The sequence below is a fragment of the Felis catus genome, chromosome E1 (assembly GCF_018350175.1).
Source record: "Felis catus isolate Fca126 chromosome E1, F.catus_Fca126_mat1.0, whole genome shotgun sequence".
In the NCBI taxonomy this organism is placed as follows: domain Eukaryota; kingdom Metazoa; phylum Chordata; class Mammalia; order Carnivora; family Felidae; genus Felis; species Felis catus.
In genome coordinates, this window is record NC_058381.1 from 54121815 (window position 1) to 54146235 (window position 24421).

Genomic DNA, 24421 nt, shown 5'->3' on the forward strand with positions numbered 1-24421 from the left:
GGATCAGGGGAAGGACACGGGAAGGCTCCATACGCAGACCAGCACCCTCATTTTTGCTGCTGGTGGCTGCGTCCCCATGCGACCGCGGGTGATAAATGAGACTTGCTTTTGGAGCAGGAGTGGTGCAGCTGTGGAGAGACGTGAACATCTGGCTCCCGCAGCTTGTGTGGTTGCTGGGCGGCTGCGACACGCTCTGGCCCCACGTACTCTGTGCTTCCGGGCCTGCACTGGCTGCCTGAGCCACCCCACCCTCCTTCCCTATTCCAGGGGTGGAGCACAGAGGGAAGGGGCCTGGCTGGCTTTCGAGAATTAGGCCAGGGAGGGGTCCCCAGCATTTCCAGCAGGGATCAGACACCTGCCTTCAGTCTCAGCTGGACAAATACCTCTTGGCAAAGGAGATCTAAGGAGCCGACCCTTTTCATCTGCTACCGTCTATTCTCTGCCACTGGGGAGAGCTTTGCCTATCCATTCCAGGGTGCTGGGTGGTTTCTGGCAGAGACGCATTTTTAGGCAGGAGCCTGGGCAGAGAGCCTATGTTCCGAGAGAAGACGGCCCGCTCTGAGTAGCAGCAGCACTCTGTGTGTACCCGCTGAGTAGAGGCTGCTAGTCTATTTCTCTAGGAACGAGTGCCCGGTCCCCTGCACGCTCTCCCTGTCAGCACCTGAATCCCAGAGGTGGCTATAACCCACACGTGCACACTCTCTCCGGCAGTCCCCGCCCTCCCTGGGCCTCCGGCCCTGCTGACAGCCAGCTAAGTGTCCCCTCCCCGATGCAGGATTTCCGTCTTGCCATGGGAACGGGATCCAGAACTCAGCTGCCTCCTTGCTCCCTCAGCTGGGTCTCCTCCTCCTATTCCTCAGAGGCCCCTCCCCGGCCCTCCTCCAGCCTCTCCGCTCCGCCACCATTCCATCTTCCCAACGACCCTCTGGAGCCCCGTTCCCAAGATTTAATGACGCGCTCCTCCATCCGTCCCAGGCCCGGCCGCTTACTTACTCTCCACGGCAAGAGTGATGGGCTGGCTGGTCTTGTTATCCCCGTTCTTGTCATTAACAGCCTGCACGTAGTAGCGGCCTGCGTCGGGAGCCACCGTGGACAGGATGACGAGGGTGTTCTCCAGGGTGATGGCTCTGAGCAGAGGAAAAAGATTTGTCTGACAGGGGCCCAGGGGCTCTGAGCATCGGAGGATGGGAGCGAGGACAAGAAGCTGGTGGCTCCCGGAGCCCCTGCTCCAGCCCATCTCCTGGGACCACTTCCCGCCTAAACTTTAGCACATTTCGTTTGTAGAGAATCTGAATGTACTGCCAGCGTGGGGCGGGGTCAGACCCAAGTCCAGCACATGCACGGAGGCCCGAGACGGTCCACATGAAGCTTCCCGGCCCCCCCCCCGACACCTGGCCCAGGATGTCTGAGCCCCCCATGTGTTCTGTCCTTTCCCATGTCATAGCTTTGATGCTGTGTGTGTGTGTGTGTGTGTGTGTGTGTGTGTGTGTGTGTGTCCATCTCTGCACCAAAGAAATCCATTCACTGGAATGAATGAATGGATGAATGCATGGTGATGATAATGAATTTAGAAATGAGCAGGATCATTCCAGAATCAATGCCTTCACCTAGTCCTACATTTGTTCAGATGGATTCCAAAGCCACAGGTTTGCCTATAACACAGATGATGGGGGTTCACCTCTCCCTCCAGCCCCCTCCCAGGGTATCAGTTTCTACCTCCCTGAAGCTGGTCACCAAGGGTGAGACTGGCTGGGCTGGCTGAAAAGGGAAGAGGAGGCCAGCCGGGCAGTGGGGTGCAGGCTTTCTCTGCGGGGCTCCCATCATTCAGCCCCTCAGCCCCTGGTCTGCAGGCAGGGAAAGGGGTCCGTCCAGGCAGGAAGCTGGGGGCCCCATCCGACGTGGGTGAGACAGCACCGGGAGCCTTGCCCACGCCCGCTCTGCCCGGCTCCCCCTCTCACCCATTCTCTTGATGACAAACAAAACCATTAGTTTGTCAAGTCTATCTTGGATTTTAATGTGATGTGCCCGAGACAGCTGTTAAACATCCTTAATGTTAGTTTAACAAGGACAGACCCAGTTGAATTCTTTTCAAATTTTCCCATTAGGTGAATGTTACAGAGTTTTAAAACAGGCTCTCAAATAAACATCCCCGCTAATGCCTCTCCAGCCGGGCTGTGCTGGTTTCCTCTCTCCTGATTTTGGGGGTTCATGGCCTGAGTCACGTCGTCAGCAGAGCTCTGGGGAAATAGGAGAGAAAAGTCGTCCTGCCCCATTTTTCTTTTCCCCTGGAGGAAAACAACCCTCTAGCTAATGAGCTCATGGGAGGTACAACAAAGCCAGTGGGTCCTTGTCCTTTGGTGTTGTCTGCGGGGCGGGCAGGCGTGCGGGAGGAAGACTGGGCCGTGTCAAGGGCAGAATGAGTTTGGTCCCAGCCTCTAAGGCAGCACACAACCTCCTCCCTGCTGGGCCTCAGTCTCCACATCTGTGAAGGGGGTGGGGGAAGAAATGTTTGTGAAGCTCCCTCCCAGCCCTGAGGTTGAGCGATTCTGATTCCTGTCACTGCTTTGGTTCTGGCCCCATCTGGCCCGAGGCTGTCACCCTCCGTCTCGGGCAGCCCTCGCCTGCCACATGGTCCAACGTCAGGGCTAATCTGGTGAGCAGCGGTGCCCCTGGACCACGTCACTGAAGCCCCCCACCCTCTCCATCACCACGGCACTGGAGACTCGGGTGGAACAGAGCCCCTGGTGGGTTGGGAGCGCCGGGTGCCCCTGGGTCCCACTCCCCAGTGCATCTACTGCCCCGAACCCCCCCTTGCCTCCGCAGAGGGTCTCCACCTCCAATGTGCTCTCTCCTGGGCGATGAAGACCCACCCCACCCACCGATCTCTCCTTTTGATCTCTTTTGCCTATATTATGATGGATCCTCAGTGGTTCTTACCCAGGGGCACAACAGGGACTTATTGGACCCCAAGTGTGGGTTGTGCCGTCGCTGAGATGCGCTGGCCTGGGTGAGATGGAAGTTCATTTACCTGTTTCAGGCGCCCCTGCCATTGAGGGGAAGGCGGTGGGACAGCGGGGCTGGGCTGGCGGCTATACGGTGCAAGGTGTGTGCACTACCTCCAGGCTCAGACCCTAAGAACCCCCCCCCCCCGTGCGAGTCCTAGGTTCTCCCCTCTGTCAGAGCAGGGCAGCTCTGAAGCCCAGTGTCGAGGATGGCAGAGGCCCCAAATGACACTGGAGAAGCGACCCTCCCATCTCTTGCCTGTGCCAGGACTTTAGATGAGTGTGAAATCCACTTCCCTGGTGCTAAGTCCCTGGGATTTGGGAGGGGGGGGTGTCTGTAAGTGCAGTTGGCATCGCCTTGACCAGCACTCGAGGCAAGGAAAGCATTCTGCGCTGGGGCCCCCCGGGCCGGGGGCGGCGCTCTGAATGTGGACTGGAACGTGGCGGGCAGACGGGCTGGGAAGCACTGATGACTTTGGCCTGCCCTCCCTCCACCCTCAGCAGGGGGCTGAGGTCCGTGGACTTCAAGCCTTCTGCGGGATGACCACCCCCTTGATAGATGGTTCTGGAATGGGCCTGTACCTCACTTCCAGAGTCCACAGAGCTACCTCTGGTACTCAAAAGGACTTCTGGCCTGCTGCATCCCAGATACGCCCACTCCCGAAGAAGCTGGAGGTCAGGGTTCAACTCTCGGGCAGGGGCTGGGCTGCATTCTTCAGCCACACTCCTCTGGTTCCAATTTACTAGGTCTTTCCCTCTTCCCTGATTGGCCCAGCTCCCAACCCCACCTCCCATCCACTACCCCTATTAAGCCAGCCCTTTTTTCCCTCAGGTCCACGGGGGCCCAATTGATAATTTCATTAAGAATAAAAGAAATCATCCCAGAACCTGACCAAAGCCCCCAGCATGTGTCTTTGTTGGGAATCTTGTCTCCTTTTCAGCAACGGGCACCAGGGCACAGGCGGAGTGTGGCTCATCGCCGTCTCTGTCCCAGCAGGGAGAGCAGCCTTCTGGAGATAGCACCCGCCTCCAGCACCCCTGCACGCCCCTCTGGCTGATCGCGCCCATCAGATGTGTATCTCTGGCAAACAGACGCCAGAGAATTTGCTTCCAGGGACCTTTCCTCTCAGCTATGAATATTAATCTGCTGTAATTGCGGAGATAAAATCTCCAGTGTTCTCTCCTGCGTTTGGCTGGAGTGCTGGTGGGGGTGGGAAGGTGGTGGGTGTGACCACGAGGGCGGGCACGTGTGTGTAAGCCAGGATCATTCTGTCCTGGTGCCAGAGGCCGCTGGGAACGAAAAGGGGGTGAGGACAGAGGGCAGGAGTGAGAAAAGGGGGTGGCAAGGTGTTAGGCAAGGGGTGATGGGAGTGAGGCTTTCATCCGCCACGGCAAACACGGTAGAGGGGTGCCTACGAGCCCTCCCCGCAGCCACGGCACACGCCATCGAACCGTCACGGCACTGCCCTTGCCACGGAGTCTGGATGGGGCCCCAGTATCCTTCTCAACACCGTCTTCCAGGCAGCCTCTGCCAACGGACTGGCCTGCAGGATGCCATCACTGATACGCCTGGAGCTGTGTGAGAACCTCAGAGAAGGCAGGACTCATTCACCCGTCTCCGCACCCGTGTGGCAAAGCATCCCCTTGCTGAGACGCAGCCCAGCATCTGTGTCAATGGTAACCCCTGATCTGCTGGCCTCACTGACCCTTAGGCCTGAGGAAGCATGAGCCCCCTCGCAGCATGAGTCAGGCCGTCCCTGTGTTAACCCCGGGGTCAACTCCAAAGTTTCACCTGCCCCGTATCCACACCCTTTGGCGTGTGACTTCATGGGTCTTCCCACTCAAGACGCAGAGTTAATCCCCCCTCTTCTTGAGGTTGACTTTTACCACGTGACCCTCTTCTACCATCAGGATGTTAGCAGAGGCTGGGTAAGTAGGTCTCCGTTCCCGCTTCCTCCCTGGTCCTCTGTCATTGCCAGAAGAAGCCGGGGCTAGCCGACTGGGGGACGGTACATATGGAGCAGAGTGGCCTGGTTGTTTTAATTCATCAAGAGCCAGGCGACCCCAGGCAAGTGAGAGAGTCCAGCCAAGGGCCCCATCGGCAGATTCACATGACAAGTGAATGCTTACTGCTTCGGGTCCCTGGGACCTTTTGTTACGCAGCAGTATTATATCTGTAGCTAATGGATCTAACCTAGGAGAGTGGTTCTCAATTGTGGCTCCCCGGCAGAGTCACTGGGGAATTTTAAGAGACCCCCCAGTGGCCAGAGTGTGCCCCCATTTCAGCGAAATGAGAATGTGTAGGGGGGTAGGACCTAAAGATCAAACATATTTTTAAAAAGTTTTTTTAAATTAAAAAAAATTTTGATGTTTATTTTTGAGAGAGAGAGAGAGAGCGAGCACGAGTGGGGGAGGGGCAGAGAGAGAGGGAGACACAGAGTCGGAAGCAGGCTCCAGGCGCTGAGCTGTCAGCACAGAGCCTGACTCGGGGCTTGAGCTCAGGAGCTGTGAGATCATGACCTGAGCTGAAGTCAGACGCTTCACTGACTCAGCCACCCAGGCTCCTCACGATCCAACATATTTTAAATCGTCCAAGCCCATTTCAACAGGTAGCCACGTTGAGAACCACCCTACCAGGACCTATTCTCTACAAGCGCAATCACTGTATCCTTCTTCTCTCCTGGTCTCCGTCCCTGCTGTCACCTAATTTCCACTTAAGACAGAATTAAGGACCTTGATTCTGGGGTCGGCAAGCCGGGAACCAGCTGTGTGAGATGTGGCCGGGTCGTTACACTTTTGGGGGGACTTTACCGCCCGTAAAACGGGGACAAAGCCAGCCACCTCATACGGCTGTTGTGATGGTCGTTCGCGCGGCGGATGTCTTTTGAGCGCGCACTCTGGGGATCAGGCGGGGACGGAGATAGGGTGTCTCCTGCTTGGAGGTGCACCCCGATGCTAAAGGACAGGGCCACGCGGGCAGTGTGGTTATGAGCCCAGGTGCGAGGACACAGCAGGCACCCGATAAATGACAGCCGCTGTTACTGCCAGGATGTTCCCATGTTATTCTCGTTACGCTTCGCTCACTTGGCTTTATGTTCCCCAAAGGCAAGGACCGTCCGTCTGGGCTCCTGAGACCAGGGGGGGCTCCACCCATCATTGACCTGTGGCCCGAGGAGACCGGGACAAAGGTGGTCTTTCTTTGCTGGGTGTAGGGGACAGCTGGAGTCCAAAAGGGGAAAGAAAGCCTGGGCTGGCTCCAGACCCTGAGGAGGGATCGGGAGGGCCGGGAGTGTCCCCGGAGGAAATGCTTTGGCCCTCGCCCTCTGTGGAGGTGCTGGCTCCATGGCTCCTGCCCACAGGCCCACAACCCACGCCTCGGGCCACACAGAGGGGTCCTTGTTCGTGCTGAAAGGGCCATGTGTGTCCCTCCCTGCCGGGCCTCCCCTCCTCCCTGCAGCTAAAACACACACAGCCGCACCCACACCCCACATGGGAAACACCCCGGAGGCCACCCTGCCAGGGATGTGCCCGCGCCCTCCCACGGATGGGGAGGGTGCCTGTCGGGGGTTTAAGGGCTTTGGGAGGCAGGAGGGATCTCCAGCTGAGAGGGAGGCCAACCCCTGGGAAGGCGACTGAGCCGTCGTGCCCCCAAGGCTCCACACGAGTGCTCCCAGAGAGCCCCTCCTCATAAGCCGCCCTTCTCCAATCATCATCCGGGAGGTCCCCAAGCCCTTCTCCCAGGGTGAGCCCCCTGCATCCCCCTCCCCGGAGCAGGGCCTCACATGCGGCTGCTGGGCGGGATCTTGCGGCCGTCCCGGAACCAGGTCACCTGTGGCCGCGGGAAGCTGGCGATGCGTGGGGCGCGGATGACGGCTGCTTCTCCGTGGGAGACACTCTGGTACTTCTCGCCTTCCTCAAAGCTCCCCATGTCTGTGGGACGAAAGAGCACGTGTGAGGGTCCGCTTGTCCGGCTCCCAGGCCGGGAGCGGTGGCAGCAGGTGCCGGAGGGGAAGGAGCCCCCTCCCCCCACCCCCGCCCCGTGCTCAGACCACCCCCATGACCCCGTCACCCCACCCTCTAACCCCATCATTATGACACGCCCTGCTTTGTGCTTTGGGGGTTTATATCCACATATCCACGAATCGACCGATGCATCCGGCCACCACGAGAGGTTGGTCATTATTTCACAGATTTTGCAGAGGAGGAAACCGCCCAAAACAGGCTCAGAGAGGTTCCTTAACTTGTCCGAGGGCACGCGGCTAGGAAGGGGCCGAGCCGGGATTTGAACTCAGACCTCAGAGACCGGAGTCAGGCAGAGCTGCCCCGGGGGTCCAGGGTGGGGTGAAGGGCGCATCCTGGGGCTGGTTGCCTACGCTCTTGGGGGAGGGAAGGTTGGGGATGCTGGAGAGGGTGGGGTCTTGGATGCTCATAATCGAGTATGGAGATGATTTCCCTCCTCTGCCTCGGGTGGGAAGTGTACAAAGCTGCATGGATGTGCGAATGGAAACACCATATTGCTCTTTTAAAAACATGCCTACCCCGCTGGCAGATACGGAGGGGAACACTTATCCCAGCTCTGATATGTCAGCCAGGAGGGGAAGGGAACATGCAGGCAGGAGACTTCTGGTCGCCCACCTGCCTGCTGAAGTCGGGGTGGGGTTTGATTCCAGCAGCTGAGGGTTACAGTGGGTTACGGGAAGCGGTGTTTGTGCGGAAAGTCATGACTTTTGAACATTGACGGACATCCTCGCTACTCAAAGTGTGGCCTGTGGGCCAGCAGCATGGGCACCACCCGCGTGGTGTTAGAAATGCAGGGTCTCGGGTCCCACCCCAGACCCACTGAATCAGAGCCTGAATCGTAACCAGACTCCCGGTGAAGTGTGTCCATATTCAAGTGTGAGAAGCATCACTGTCCTCAACGTGGCCACGTGCCAGTTAGAATCACCTACGGAGTTTAGGGGAAAAAAAGTGCTGAGGCAAGTTCAAGAACTTGCTTGGTGTGAGCTGGCCATCGGAACTCCCATGTGCAATCAGGCTCAGGTCACCGAAAACTTACCCTGCATGTCCCCACTGCCCACTCCCTGACCAAGGGGGCCACATCCCATGCCACCTGGTCTCATGTGGCTTTGACTGTTATTTCTCAAGCCCTCGAATACCCCTGCCTCTTCTCCCTCTCCTTCAACTGGGAGTCTGGCAGCCTGGCTAAACCTCAGAAAGCCCTGAGGGGCTTCGAATGTTCCCCGAGGTCAGAACCTTTGGGGGTGGTGGGACGTGGATATTTCTAAACATTTTGTTAGATGTTTTATTTTATATTTGAGAGAGAGAGAGAGAGAGAACGAGCAGGAGAGGGGCAGAGAGATGGAAACAGAATTTGAAGCAGGCTCCAGGCTCCGAGATGTCAGCACAGAGCCCGATGCGGGGCTCGAACCCATGAGCAGCGAGATCATGACCTGAGCCGAAGTCAGATGCTCAACCGACTGAGCCACCCGGGCGCCCCTGGATGTGGATATGTCTAAAGCCGTTCCCATAGCTCCAACGTGAGCCAAGGTTGAGAACTACCGGTCTGGGCTCAAGCCAGCCACTCTTACACTTTGGTGGGTCTCAGCACCCCCTGGGAACTCGGGCAGCCCACCGATCTCTTCCCCTCCTCCGCTCCTCCCCGGGGCACAGAGAGGCCCTGCTTCAATGCACCTGCATCTCCGAGTTCTTGGTTCGCTCTCCTGAGGACACCGCTGTACCTCAAAGTTCGAGAACCACAGGCCTGTGCTCTCCTTTTCCAAAGTCCTGGGTTCGGTTCTCTTCTCGGCCACACTGCCCCCTTGGAGGCCTCGCCGAAGCTCACGGCTTTGCCCACAGCCTCACCGCAAAGACTCTCACATCTGCTCTGGCTCTTCCCCGAGCCCCAGCACCCAACACTCCATTTCCCACCGAAAATGTTGGCACATCTTACCTTCCTGTTATCTCAGTTCTGTGAATAGCATCCCACCTGCACCTGCCCAGACCACCTGGGTTTTCAGATCCCTGGAGGCTTTCATGGTGCTTCATTCACCTCCCTGTCCCCACAGAGTCCTACGACTCTTCCTCAGGAATGTCCATCCAAGTGTTTTCCCCAATTCCCGCAGGCCCACCGCCAAGCCCACCCCGTTACTCCAGCTGCGCTGAGCCCCCCACCCCACGTGCTCCCGGGAGGCTCCCCACACCCAACCATCTCCCACACTCTTCCTATTTGCTTTTTCTGGCCATATCACTGACTTGCTCAGAACCTTCGGCATCTCCTCATGACCCCCCAGGAAAGTCTAAATTCCCTCGCTCGGTTTCGAGGTCCCTCCTAATCTGACCCCAACCAGCCTTTCTATGGTCACCACGTCACTGCCGTCCTGCCACACTGGATTATTCACACCCTGCTTCTCACCTCAGGCCTGTCCTCGTGCGGGGCCCCTGCCTAGAAAGCCACCAGAACAAGCCGTGATTCACCAAGGCGCCATGATTCAACAGCATCTCAGAGAGATCCAGCCAATTAAGTATCTCGGCAAATAGAAGGTGCTGTCGGCATCCTTGTTCTAAATTTGGCAGGCGGTAAATGCACCGGTAATGGCTTTGGAGTCACTGAGATTTGAGTTCAAATTCTACTTCTGTTATTTATTAGGCATGACTTTGGGCAAAATTTTGACCTCGCTGAGCTTTAATTTCCTCTTTTGAAAAATGGAGCTAGGAAGAGTACCTTCCTCATAGGTTATAGTCAGGATTACATGAGATACCACATGTATGTGTCAGGATGGTTCTTTCTTTTTATTTTTAAAATTTTTTTTTCAACGTTTATTTATTTTTGGGACAGAGAGAGACAGAGCATGAACGGGGGAGGGGCAGAGAGAGAGGGAGACACAGAATCGGAAACAGGCTCCAGGCTCTGAGCCATCAGCCCAGAGCCTGACGCGGGGCTCGAACTCACGGACTGCGAGATCGTGACCTGGCTGAAGTTGGACGCTTAACCGACTGCGCCACCCAGGCGCCCCTCTTTTTATTTTTTAAAGTGTATTTTTTTTGAGAGCGAGCAAGCGAGCATGTGTGTGTCATCAGGGGAGGGGAAGAGAGAGAGGGAGAGAGAGAATCCCAAGCAGGCTCTGTGCTGTCAGCACGGAGCCCAATGTGGGGCTCGATCTCATGAACCGTGAGATCATGACCTGAGCCAAAATCAAGAGTCGAAAGCTTAAGTGACTGAGTCACCCAGGCACCCCTTGGGTGTATCCTTCCAAAGACGGCTGCATCAATATTTATCTCCCATTCAACATACCCTTCTCACGAATGTGCTGGAAATAATGATGTACGACGTCCAAGGCCAGGTCATCAAAAGGATGCAGCTTCCATCTAGATCTCCCTCTCTGTCCGGACACTCCTACTTGGGATCCAGCCGCCATGTTGTAAGAAAGCTCAATCTGGCCCACTTGGACATGAGAAGGGCCCATGGATGGAGGAAATGAAGCCCCCAGATGATAGTCAGCACCAACAGTGGACAGACAAGGTCCCAGCCTTTAAATAAGTCTCCCAGCGGAGAACTCACTCATACAGAGCAGAGACAAGCCATCCCCACCATGTCCCGTCTGGATCCAAGGCTCACGCACTCGGTGAGTATACTAGATGATTGCTGGACATTGTTATGATTGAGGGCAATGCGTTACACAGCCATAGCAACTGGGAGAGTGTATTAAAGTGCTAAAAATTATACCTCATATTTACAGAATTAAAACATTAGAGTCGTCCACATTTTTCACAGTTTAGTTTAAATATCTACCTCTTCAACAAAGATTACCCTAAGCCACCAAACACAACTAAAGAGCAAAGACCGCTGAATGCTGGCCCTGTGTCAGTGTCCTTCCTAAGTGGACTTCACCTTCGCGTACTCCTCACGCTGCCACGGTCAGCTCGACTCTAATAAATACACATTTTAAGTTGTTTATTAATTTCCATTACTTGGCTCTGTCTATAAAAAAATTGCATCAATAAATCACATCGATTTCCGTTCTCACAATAATTTTATCTATTTAAAAAACTTTGCACGGAACTCCGAAGATATATTTGAACAATTTAAAGCAATTTCATGGTAATAGTGTTTCTTTCTCCTCTCTCCAGTTTTATTAGCTCCATTTTGTCAGTGAGGAAATTAAAGCTCATGGAGACAGAGTGGCTTATCCCACGTCAAGCAGTCAGGGCAGGGCAGGGCCAGCATTCAAACCTGGCCCCCCCTTCTGCATTTCCTCCCTGCTTCTTCCATGACTCGTCCCCTCCATTAACATGCTTCGTGCACATTCTTTCTCTCTCCCTGCTATACTGTGGGCTTCACGAGGCAGCGGTGTTCATCAGCAAGTCCTTACGAGGTACCTGTGCTCTGCACACTGTATGTTGTCTCTAAACTCACCTACTGCCATCATGCAATGGCTCTGGCTGAGCCCCTACTGTGGGATGGATGAATGGATGGAGGGAGGGAGGAAGAGGTGGACGGATGGAGGGAGGAGGGGACGGATGGAGAAAGGGAGGAACGGTCGGATGGACGGAAGGAGGGCGGGAGGGTGGATGGCCGGACACGCGCATTCAGGCGTGCGTGAACGCACTGCGAGAGGGATGGAAGGAAGGGCACAGCTGGTTTGGGTCCAAATTCTGCAGCTGATGCTCTTCTCCACGTTTCCATCCCACAAGCTCCCTGCCTCCCGTGGCTCTCAGGCCCCCAGCACCCTCCCACTCTCTCCACTCCACAGGTTTCCAGCTCTGCTCACCGGCCCCAGGGCACAGCCATGCGCATACGGAAACAGCAGCAGCAAAGGGCCAAGGGGGCATCCACTCAGCCGGCCCCCGTGCCACAGAAAGGCTGGAAGGAAGGAGGCCCCGTGCTGGCAGAGCCTGGGGACCCAGGAACCCCTGGGAAAGAGCATGCACACCAAGGCAGAAACAGGTAAGGGTTTTTGGCACTTCCCCTCCGAGGTACACGCTTATTAACAGCCCATGTTACGTCCGTGGCGCTGATCCACCTTTCCCAACAAATTCCCCTGCGAGCAAAGAAGTGTAAGCCTGGGGCACAGCTGGAAGTGGCCTAAAAATTTCTGATGTCTTTGTTACCGCTTAAAAGGTCTTGTGAAGTATGCACTCCACTCCAGAATACAGTCATTGCTTTTTCTTATTTCTAAAACACTTTTTTTTAAATCACAAAATATGTCACGTGTACAGAACAGCGATTATGATTATATGGATACTTTATTTTTTTTTTTAATTTTTAATGTTAATGTTTGAGAGAGAGACAGCGTGTGAGCGGGAGAGGGGCAGAGAGAGAGAGAGACACACACACAGAATCCGAAGCAGGCTCCAGGCTCTGAGCTGTCCGCACAGAGCCCGATGCGGGGCTCGAACTCACAGACCGCGAGATCATGACCTGAGCCGAAGTTGGACGCTCAACCGACTCAGCCACCCAGGCGCCCCAATTATATGGATACTTTAAAGAAGAACAGAACAAACACTCACATATCCCCCAACCCAGCTTAGGGAACAGAACACTAACAAACCTCGCCACACCCCCACGGTGTCCCCCCCCAGTCACGCCCCCTCCCTCTCCAGAGGTAACTGCACCCCGAATGTTGTGTTAACCCTGCATTGCCTTCCCCCCAAGCATCACCAGACGGAGATGATTCCCTGAACAACGTTCGGTTAGGGTAGTTTGGTTTCAGTCCCTTTATACCTGGGATTATTTTTATAGGTCGTCTACTGTGATGTGTGTGTGTGTGTGTGTGTGTGTGTGTGTGTGTGTGTGTGTGTGCTTTTTTTTTTTTTTTTTTTTTTGGAGCTCCGTCTATGCGCTAGCACTCAGTTGAGTCATCGCCACGGCCGCATGGACGTCCATGTGTGGAGGGAGCACAGTGCAGCTGCTGGCTGACTCTGTTTTCAGCGCTTTACAGCGTTACATGGATCTGCACCAATTTCCCGCCTCCCACCCCCGCCGGCCCGGATGGGAGTTTCTGGCCACTCTTGGTCTCGCTGGCCACCTTGGTGTGGCCGATCGGGTGGACACGAGATGGTTATTTCATTGTGGTTTTGTCTGTTTATTATGAAAACAATGCTCCTCCCTCCAACCAGGCCGCATCGTACCTCTTCCCCCCAACCACGCATGCTTCCGTGGCACCGCGAGTAACATCACAAGTGCCACTCACTTCTTGGAGGCCGCCATCTGTCCCCGATGCCCCACCTCCTCGGCTACATCGCCTTCCACCCTCTCCTTCCCTCACTCTCCTTCAGCTACCCTGGCCTCAGACACCCAAACCTACCCCAGGGCCTTTGCACTTGCTGCTCCCTGGCCTGCAAACACCTTAACCCTCTGTGTGACTCCCCTCCTTGCTTCCTTTGAGACTCTGCTCAATGCCACCTCCCCAGATGGCCGCTCTCAGCCACGAAAGCAAACAAGTCCCCTGCCCCAGCGTCCATCACTCTTCCTTGACTTCACTTTTCCCTAGAACACTTTATTTTTCTTCATGGGCTTTCTACATCCTCTATTCTATCGTATATTCACCTTTTGACTTTTATGGCGCCCTACTACTTTCCTGAGGGCAGGAACATGTGTCCCAGCTTTGTCCCCTGCGTCCTCACTGCCTAGAATAGAGCTCAGCATGCACTGCGCGTAAAGCAATAATTTTCGCACGAGCGAATTAAACGGTCAGCAAGACGGGTGCTGTAGTTATCTCGAACTGTAGCACGGCCCCTAAATATTCCATATTCAGTGCTCAAACTCACGTTAAGAATTAGGAAAAACAGGCCCACTGGTGTCATTTGGGGCTTGATCAACCCCAAGAACAGGCTTGATTCCCTCATGTCCCGTCTTACACAGGTGGCTGCAGGCCTGGCTTCCAGACGGGCTAAGGCCCTTCGCCCTGTGGCCTGGGGGTGGGCTTGTTGCTGGGGCTGGGGCTTCCGTCCGACCAGGGACGAGGGCCAGGGGAGGAGCCAGGGATGTGGCCCAGGTGAGGAGAACACAGAGGTGGCCTCAGGACGTGGATGTGGACGGCCAGGAAGGCTTCTTGACCCAGGAAGGCTCTCCTATCCCCCTCAGCCATTCAGCCAGCTTGCCGCAAGCCAGAAATTTATGGCAACTTAAAAAAAAAACAACAAAGAAGAGACTAATGGGGGTGGTGGTGGGGGGGGGGTGCGGGCAGAAAGGGAGCTGGGGAGGGGGTGGATGTTTTATTGACTTCCTCTTAATTGCTGTAATTAAAAACACGTAAAGAATCTTTTGGTAACGACTTGGCCATTATCATTAGTTGTTAGCACAGCTGCCTTATTCACTTCTCGTTAGAACCCGGTTCACAGTCCCTCTTTGGGAAGGGGGTGGGTGGGGGCCAGAGGGGGGTCCCGCTGGGCCCAGCCCTGGAAGGAGCCTCCAAAGGCAGCATCACCCGATGGGTCTAAGCCCTCCGCCCTGGGAGACAGAAACCTTCACAAGGGGAGACAGAGGCATCTGGAAAAGCAGTCATTCCCCACCCATCCTTAGATGGACTGGGCGAGCCAGGTGGAAGATGTAAGGAGGCACCGCTCTCAGCATCCTGCAGGTGCACAGTGAGTACCGGGGAGGGAGCACCGCCTTGAATTGTGCGGCCTCCATACCTCACTTGCCTTGCCCTGGCCCCAGCTCGGGGAGCAGATGCGGTGGCTAGGAGTATGCCTGTGGAGGTGGCCAGAGTGAGAAAAGTCTGCAAATGCTTATTCCCGGACACCCTCCCTGGTTGGCCGTATGGACAGGAGAAAGCCTTCTCGACCCTGTGGGCGGGGCGCTGTGTGACAGCCGGACAAGGTAGGCACTGATGTTAGCTTCCATTTTCACACCCAGGGAAGAGGAAGCAAAGGCACAGAGAAGTGAGGTAACTTGCCCAAGGTCACACAGCCAGGGAGAAGTGAGCCTGGATTTGAACTGGGGGTTCGTGGCTCTACCCTACAGTGTGGCGGTAGGCGAGGCAAGGAAAGGTGGGAGGTAGAAAGGCCGGCTGTGGGCCCCTGGGCTGTCTCCTACCTCCTCTGAGCCCCAGTTGCCTCATCTCGAGATGGGGCTCGTAACACGCCTTCCTGCCCCCCCTGCCTCTCAGACCTGTCCTGGGAACCCACGGAGGAAAGACGCATGCACAGCCACACCGGAGGAGGGATCCTTCCGGAGGCCCCGCTGTACCTCCCTTAGCATCTCCTTCGGGACATGAGCTTGACCCTGTGTCTGTGATTGTTCTAAGGGGTCTTGGGGCACGTGCTCACCTTTCCAGGGGGACGGAGGCCACACGTCCTCCTCTATCTGCCCCTGTGTGCCCCCCTGTGCACCTACACCAGGTGCCCAGAGCCCTAAGCCACTCAGGGCGGAGGCTGGGGCTGGAAGCCACACCTGCTGATCCCCGTCCCCACGGCATGGCCGTGTTTTAGGCACAGAAGAACCCGGGATTTATTTATAAGCAATTTCACGCTGGCCGCTGCTGACAGCCAAGAGCGTGTGACCCCCACCCCGTGTGAGACGGCGTCCATCCTGGGTGGACACAGCACCTATTTGCGGGGCTGTTTGGACATGGGACGTGACACTCCAGGGCATCCATGTGATTCCATTTGAACCTTGAGCTTAGCAGGCGATCACCCCCCTTCTTCCCCCCCCCCACCCCATTTTGATTTTTCTCCTCCTGACCTCAGGTGGCAGTGTGGTGAGGGGAGTGTTTCAGAATCAGGCAGCTGCGGGTTCAAGTCCTTTTCTGGTACTTCCTCACCGTGTGACCCAGGCGGTCACCTCATGCCCCCCCTGCCCCCGCCAGCCTTGCTTTTCTCACCCATGCAGTGGGGGTGGGGGCGCTACCCTACAGGCTGTGGGATAAGGACGGAGAGAAAAGGGGGCGCGGCCCAGCACGGCAACAGGCGGGACAGAGCGAGGTGGTGGGTGGGGATGGTTTCGCCAGGTCCCACCTTCCCCCGCACCCGGGTCCTGGAAGGTGTCTTGAGGAGGGGACAGGTTGGACAGCAGATTCTTCAACTTCCAGAACTAAAGAGCAAGAGTGAGACCCCTCTCCCCGGCCCCAGCTCCCCAAGAGACAAGCGTGTCCAGCAAGGGAGGGGACGAGACGTGGGTTTCTCTTCTCCGTCCCGCCGTGGCCACCACGGTTGGGTGAAGCCTTCCTTAACTTGTGAGGAGGGGTGGTTTTCTCAGCTGCCACGTGGAGCTCCCAGGGCTCACCCGACCCCCCTGGCTTTAGGTCCCAGAGGGCTGCAGACAGTGGTTTCTACTTTACGACGCTATGAAACAGAGCGGTTGGGCGCAGTTTGAGGGGCGGGCTCTCAGGGCTGGCCCCGGGAGCCGCAGCTGGTGGTCAAGAAGAGGGTGGACCCGGGCCTCCCCACTCCGTCCGGTGCTTCAGCCCCTTCCAGGTACCCCTTGCTCTCTGCCAGGGACCACCTGTAGCCACCCAGGCACAGCCAGGGAGCAGCGCTGTGTAGCCTGGGGGGGCAACTGTGGGGGCTCCTGAAGCCCAGGGTGACACTTGGCTTTGAGAGGACAGGGATCCCCCCGTGAGGGGAAGTGGAGGGGCGGAGGCTGGGCTGACTGGAGGGTGCAGGTGCCAGCTCACTGCTCTGCCTCTGGCCGGAACAGTGTATGCCATGCACACGCACACACATGCACACACACACACATACACACATGGATACATGCACATGCACATGCTTGCACACACGTTCTCGCCCACACACGGCGGCGGGGCGGGGGGCAAAGACGCAGACCAGTGCAGACACACACATGTGCACCCTCATGCATGAGCCCACACTCAGGCACATGCACTTGCAGGCACACGGGCCCACACGTGCACGCGCATCTGTCTGGAGGCTGGCTCACGGCCCTGCCCCTGTCCTGCGGGATCCAAGCACTGGCTAAATCAAGCTCCCCGGGAGCCCTCCAGCCGCTGACAGTGCCCTGATCCATCATTTTAATTCAGGGCTTTTTCCACTCCTCTGAGTGAGCTGAGTTGCCTTTAGCGCTGATTTATGGAGACAATCCGTCCTCCACTTTTGATTACGGTTGTTTTCCATAATTATTATCAACACTCTTTGCCTCACTTGCGGTTTTCCTTTTAGAGTTCTCTCCCCTACTTCTGTTCAAGTAGCCAGCTCTCTCCTGTGCTAATTCAGAGGCGAGCCCCTGTAGGCTCTGGATGAGAAGGTGGCCTTTTTTTTCTTTTTTTTTTTTTAAATTTCAAGGCTGACTAAAGCTTTCCACATTCCCATGTCCCACTGTGCAACCTTGGACCTCTGCCCCTGGAAGAACCCAGAAAGAAAACAGCCCATAATGAGGCTCATTTCTGGCATACAGCAGCTATTTTAGGATGGGTGGGCAGGACTGGGAAGGTGACACCGAGTCTCAGGGGGAGGGTGTTGGTTGGTGCTTCCGGGGCCCTGGTCCCTGAGATGCCCTTGGGGTCTTTTGAAGCTGCCTTCTCTTCTTCCATTTGAAAAAGTCCTTCCAGTGACTGGGGGTGGGGGGGGGGTACTTGGAGGGACCGACCACTTTGCCGTCTGCTCACCTGGCTCCTCCGGGAACCCTGACTTGTCATCTGCCCTCACCCTCTTAGAGTCATGGTGCCACCATGAGGCATCTCCCTGAGGATCATGGGACCCGCTTGCTGTGACTGCTCCAGGGCTGAGCGAATTGGAGGAGGGAAAGGTTAAGGTCATGGTGGGGGGGGGGGGGCGCCAGGAAGTCTGCCAAAAAGACTGTAAGTAGCCGGAGAGGGGGTCCATCATGAAGACCCCCCGTGTGAGGCCCAGCCAAGCCCAGAGGAGGCCCATGAACCAGGTGGTAGGGCCCGTTTTAAAAACGCAGCAGCTGGTCCCACGTAAACGGAGTTGAACTCAGAGCCGGCAGACGTGTGTCGCTTAGCGGTGTGGACTCGCCAGCTCCGTCAACCGTAGAGTGAGGGCTCACGGATACGCAGGAAGGGCCACCACGAGGACCCAGTGAGCGTGGGAGGCTGCGGCCGGGATCTGGCTCTGCCCAGAGCGTGGTGGCGGGTGAGGACCCTGCGGGCCCTTTCCCGCTTCGCGCCCCACCCTGCCCCAAGTCGCCCGCTGTACTTACAGGCCACCTGGACCTCGGTTTGCCGCTGCAGCAGGGCGCCCATCCGGTTACGCACGATGCAGCGGTAGAAGCCCGCGTGGGTGCGGTCCAGGCTGGTGATCATGTACCTGGGGGGAGATGAGACAGCCAATGAGCGAGTCAGGCAGGCGCAGGGATGTGCCCGTCAGATGGGATCAAGGGCAAAGTCGCCAGGTCAGCCTCTTCCTGAATGAAGAGTACCAGGGGGAGTTCTGGATCCTCTGGCCAGGTCTTGGGAGTCAGAAAGGGCCTCGTCAACAGCAAAGTCCCTCCCAAAGGCAACCAGACTTTTGCTCAGGTGCCTAGGAAGGAGTCTGCATTTTCCCAAGGACAGGAGGTGCTACGCCTAAGCCCTTGACCCTGGCTGTGACCAGGCCTCCCACCGGGAGACGTCAGGGATGCGGGAGGTTGCCGTCCTCCCTTGCCTGTGACTCGCGTGACTGAGAAAGGTGGGGGCGTTCTCTTTTGGCCAGGCCCAGGACTGTACCTAAATATTAGTGGACATGGATGGGGGTGACAGAGGCAGGGAAGTTTACACGCTTCCCCAGATGCTTTGCGTCGTTCCATTCTTAAAGTTAGCCCCACTGCAGCTTTGTGGAGGGAAAAGGCAGAGCCTTCTGAGCAGGACAGACTGGATTTCTGTATGAGTGGGCCCTGAGGCCAGGATGCATGAACCTGAGGAGCCGCTCTGGGAGCACATGACTGGTTCAAAGAGCACCAGGGTCTGGTGTTGGGGGAGAGGTGGCTGAAGAACAGGTACGTGCCGATCTGGCTGAGAGGCGGGGCGGATGCAAGGCCAGGTCGGGACAGGAACTTGTGGCAGGCAAGACATGGGCACTGGTGCTCTCTGGGGTGGGTGGGGCTAGTTCTCCTGACACCCCCTCTGTGATGACCTTTCCTGTCCCTGGGCAACAAATGGCCCAGTGGGAACCTCAGAGGATCAAGGGGCTTGTGCCTAGAACATCTCCATCCTTGCGTGTCCTAGGGCTTACCCAGACTTGGTGGACAAGCTCATTGTCCCTTGTCCCCGGGATATGCCAATGCTGGCACGGACCAGTAACACTTAAAAAAATGGGACTTGATATAAAACTGTCAAGTTTTTACTTTGCCAAGTAAGATCATTAAAACCAACCAACCAAAAAGCAAACAAACAATCAACCAACCAGAAACCCAAAAAAAGCAAGCAAGAAAAAAAAAAAAAGATAATATTAAAAAGTGCCAGGTTGGGGGAGAAAAATAAATAGAACTGGTCAGCATTTTCTCTGAAAGGGACATTTTGAGGTCATTGAGAAGAAATGTAATCTCAGCATAAAAGCAATTTTAACAAATTTTAAACTTAAATCTTATGCAAAGCCCGCTAGCTTCACACTCCTTGTCGTATGTGAACAGAGGCACCCAGCTGTGGGTCTACATTCAAGTGTCGTTCACTTAATCCTATGGAGGGGGTACTTTTACCGGCACCCCCATTTTACAGGTGGGGAAACTGAGGTTCAGAAGTGTTTCATCACTGACAGGCAGTCTCACAGGTGCTAAGAGGCAGGGCCGGGGTCCCACAGAGCCTGCCCGACTCTAAGCTCAGCTGTAAGCCAGTTCAACATGGACACCATATTCCAAGGGGCCCCCCCTTCCATCCGGGGACTGCACGAGCCCCAGCCTCACGGACGGGTAGGTGCCGAGCTCACTCTGGCTCTGGCTGTGGCTCTGCAGCATGATTCAGAACCTTCTGGCTGTCCAAGCCTCTTATCTCTGCCACCGGCTGCCATTCTTATCTGTCCCTCGCTACTGTGCACGGAGAGGTGATGGGGAGATATCAGGCGCCCAGGCTCTGGCAAATTCCCCGTTCTCCTTCCACCCCGTCCTCAAGCCCATCACACTCTTGCTCGCCTCTGCTGCGGGGAGGGGAGACAGCTTTGGGCAAACCGTTTGGGTCTCGAAAACGATGGGGTGACCTGAGAAGAAAGATGGAAGGCGAGATTGGCTGGAAAAGCTCTCTATCTTTGAAAATGGAATCAGATATTATTTAAAAGGCTCCAGGGAGAGGAAAATGAACAGAAATGGCCAGCAAGCTAACAAAAAGATGCTCAACCTCTGTCACAATGAAAGTCCAATCAAAACAAGACAACATTCACATATCAGACGGCCAGAGACTCTCATGCCTGATCACGTGCAAGGCTGTCAAGAGTGGGGGGCGGGGAGGTGTACCCTCAGATTGGCCGGTGCAAGTGCAGAGTGGCCCAGCCTTTAGGGCCAAATCTATCAAAATGAGAACCGGCAAAGCACCGAGAGCTGGCCCTTTAGATACACTGCAAAAATGTGGCAAAAAACAGGTATGAGGATGTTCACAGTGGCATTGCTTATGATGGCAGAGATAACCGTGCAATGAGAAGCACCCTAAATGTCCATCAACAATGAATGGATCAGTTAACGAGTTAACGATGCTGCAGCCGGGGAGTAAGCAAGAACACCTGTAAGAGACAGAATGGTGTCCGACTCGCACAGAGCGTGGAAAGGACGTCGAAGCTGCAGACGGGGGAGATGTTTATGGAACTCACAACACGAGGAAGGAAGAAGTCAATCAGTGTCACGGCTGAGTGCTAGGGACAAGGGTAGTATTGGATGGTTGCCACTCTTGGTAAGCTGTTGTTCACGGACACAGGCTACCAAACCCTCAGTCTAATGTTTAGGATCATGCACATTGACCCAATAAAAATAATTTTAGTTTGTGGACCAAAAAAAAAAAAAAAAAAAAAAGAACAGTGTAAATGGTACAATACCATGTGGGTAAATGAAATTTGCATATATTTGGATACATGGGATCACGAGTACATACATTGTATATATGTGCATATACATGGTACATGGACATAAGCTTTGGAGACGGATATGTGTTCTCTCCCTTTTGAGAGCAGTGCTGGGGAGGGGGAGAGAGGGAAACTTCTACTTCCCCATTTTATGTCTTTCGACGCCACCGGAATTTTCTTTATCGTACGCATATATTGCTTTTATCTTAAAAATAAAATGTAAAAACGCACTTTGAGCATATAATTTAAGGATACATTATAAAAAAGACACCAGGGACTCATTGGATGTGGGTTTGTTTGCTGATGTCAGTGACGCGTAGTGAAATTTAAACTTTAATGGAAGTGGATTTCTGCAGAAGGCTCTGTGTCCATTTGCGTCCGCCGGGAGCCCCCAGGGCCCAGGGAAGGTCAACTGGCGGCAGGCCTGCCCCTCCCCCGAGGCCAGAAGAGGAGCACTGGCCCTCGACCTCCCTCTTGGTCCCTCTGTAGTTGAGGCCACGCTCCCTGGCCCCGGCGGAGTGGGGCGCATTGTGCCTCCTCTCCATCCTGCAGCTTCCTTCTCCTCCCGCCCGGGGGACCTATTTCTGGCTGGTTGGCAACATTATTTAAAGTAACAGTTCCGCCCACTGCCTTTCCTACCAGGGAAACCCGCTCCACTCCACCCCAGTTCCAGCTCCCGGTCCCCCTGCCTCCCAGGCTCCCAGGAGTGTGGACGAGGCTGGCCAGCACCTCAGCATGCGAATCCAGCGTGATGGACGGTACGTAGCCTTGACAATGACAGTGGCAGTGCCCGCTGTCCCCGAAATGCTCCCTCCTGGGCCCTCGGGAGACACGACGCCCACAGCTCCGTCTATCCCACCCACCTGCTGCCGCTGGCCTGGCAGGAAGTGGATGAGCCCAGCCCTGTCCAGGAACAGGGGGATGGGCGGAATGCCCTGTCTAGGACGGCCCACATCTGATCTCCTCTCAAGGGAAGCATGGCGTTGAAGAAAGCACCAGAGCTTCTGACTCAGGGAAATGTAGGTCTGACTTGCCCCTCTGCTCTTTCTTTTTTAAGTTTATTTATTTTGAGAGAAGGAGAGCAGGGGAGGGACACAGAGAGAATCCCAAGCAGGCTCTGCACCGTGAGGGCACAGCCCAACTCAGGGGCTCAAACTCACCAACTGGTGAGATCATGACCTGAGTCAAAATCAAGAGTCAGACGCGGGGCACCCAGGTGTTAAGCGTGCGACTTCGGCTCAGGTCACGATCTTACCGTTCTCGTGGGTTTGAGCCCTGCGTCAGGCTCCGTACTGACGGCTGACGGCCTGGAGCCTGCTTTGGATTCTGTGTCTCCCTCTCTCTCTCTCTGCCCCTACCCTGCTTGCGCTTTCTCTCTCTCAAAAATAAACATTAAAAAATTGGAAAAAAAAAAAAAGAGTCAGACACTTAACCGACTGAGCCGCCCAAGCGCCCCACCTCTCTGCTCCTTCTTAAGAATGTGTGCTGAGCAAGTTCTGGAACCTTGCGAGCCTCAGTTTTCCCATCTGTAAAATGGGGACAATGATGGCCGACTTTGATGGGCTCCTTATAAGAGGCCCCAGACATAATTGCCAGGCATATGGCAGGTGTACTAATGCTCGTCAAATGAGGGAGCAGGTGTATGAGTCACTGGTGGGGAGTGGAAGGTATGGGGTGAGGTGGAGAGGTTCCGGGAGGGAGACAAGGAGGGTGTTGCAGAAACCCCCCACCGGGGGGCTCCCCACCAAGCATCAGGAGAGCACACATTCACTTGTCCGGCAAATTCTTTGGCTTCGCCCATGGACGTGTGAACCCCAACTGTCCCCAGCTGCCCATGAAGGATCTGTCATGCCCCCTTGGTCACCTGATCCTCTTTACTGGTAGAGGGGCTACACCTCAGTCCCTCGGCTGCCAGTAGAGGATGTGACCTCCTTTTCTGCCTCCTCGGGACACCGAGGACAGTGAGAGAATGACAGCTCCCCTTCCAAACGCCGTTCCTCTCAGCCTCCTGACCCCAGCCACCAGCCTGACCTCCCAGCCTCCCGGTCACCTCTGTTTGTGTCCTCTGGGTTCGGGGACCTGAGCTTGGTTCCTCTGGGGATGAACAGCAGGGAGTAGGTAAGTGGCATCCCTTCTTGGCTGACCTGCCAAACTTCATTCTCCCACCCATCATGACAAAGAGTGGCAGGTGCGTGGCTCCAGGGGCCGGAGAAGACCTGGAATCAGCCACCTCGAGGCCCCCTCGAAGGACCACTTATTTATTGATTTATTATAGGACATACGTGCCCAGGATTCAGAATTCAACGAATAAAAGAAAAGGCACACCGGAAATGTCTCTCTCCTCTGTGTTCCCCAGCCGCCCATGGCTCCCAGCTCCGCACGTGCACGACCATAGCCACTAATTTCTCGGGCACCTGTCCGGAACGTCATCATGCAATTACAAGCAAATGCCAACCCACGATCCTTCCCCTTTCCAGCAGGAGACTCGGCCTCCAGGAGGCTGTTTAGCTCCTTGCTTTGTGCATGTGATGAGATCTTTCCGTAGTAACTGCACTCAGAGCTTCCTCAGGCTTCCTGACAGTGGCTGAGCGGCAAGTGGCGAGGAAGCTTTGCTTTGTCCCAGTCGGATGGTCAAGGGGAGCAGGCGGGGGAGAGAGGGCCTTGGGGCAGAGCTGGGGTGGAAAGAAAGGACGATGCAGTACGAATCCACATGGTTCTTCTTGCCCCTCCGAGTGTCCTGACTTGGCCCGCGGGACCCGCCGGCTCAGTCCAGTCCTCCCACAGGAAGAGATGAGCTCGGGGTGGAGGGCACACGGGCATGCGGGGAGGAGCCGGGACAGATAGATGGATTTTCAGAGACACGAGATGGGCAGGGAGAAAATAACCACCTAACAAATGTGGCATCTTCTCCGGCACCCAGGGAAACACACGATGCCCTTTCTGGTTCGAGTCCTTGAGTGTCACAGTTGATATTTAAAATGATTCTTGCTCGCATTAAATAAGATATTTCAATTCCACGAAGCTGTCAGCAGCTGATGCGGACACGAGAAATAATAGGCACGCTCTCCTTCTATTGTCCTCGTTAATAAATCAGACGCCTCGAGAGGCACGCGGCGATGCTCACAGGGACGAAGGGGGTGTGTGTACACACGCACACGTGTGCAAGCACACGCACAGCGCACACTCACCCAGGCACACACGGTCACACCCACATGTATACACGTACAAAGTTGTGTGCACACAAGGACACTCACGCAGCCTCCACACAAACTCACACACACGTGTGCATGCACACCCGGCACAGGAGCACTCACGCACACACCCGTTTGCATCTAGGCACATATGCACCCTGCACACACCCATGCACGCCTGTGCACGCTCACGCAAGGCACACAGTGCCTACATGGGTACACATGCACACCCACACGTGCACTCAATGCACGCACAGGTGCACACGCTCCCACATGGATGCATACTCATGC

The 24421-nt window shown here is 55.6% G+C and overlaps 1 protein-coding gene and 1 long non-coding RNA gene across 4 annotated transcripts in view; one reads left to right on the forward strand and one right to left on the reverse strand.

The window, feature by feature from the left end:
- The window catches only part of SDK2 (sidekick cell adhesion molecule 2), a 263997-nt gene that overhangs the window by 92889 nt on the left and 146687 nt on the right, over positions 1-24421 (reverse strand). For all 3 annotated transcript variants that reach the window (XM_045045056.1, XM_011289338.4, XM_045045057.1), the window contains exons 3-5: positions 18121-18227; positions 6785-6932; positions 994-1127 (exon numbers count right to left, since the gene is read on the reverse strand). In XM_045045056.1, coding sequence (XP_044900991.1) covers positions 994-1127; positions 6785-6932; positions 18121-18227 — 389 coding nt within the window. The remainder of the gene's footprint in view (positions 1-993; positions 1128-6784; positions 6933-18120; positions 18228-24421) is intronic.
- On the forward strand, positions 10146-22038 carry LOC123382063. The gene is made up of 4 exons (XR_006589830.1): positions 10146-10624; positions 11130-11374; positions 11753-11946; positions 21582-22038. It is a non-coding gene; the product is annotated as an uncharacterized LOC123382063 (long non-coding RNA).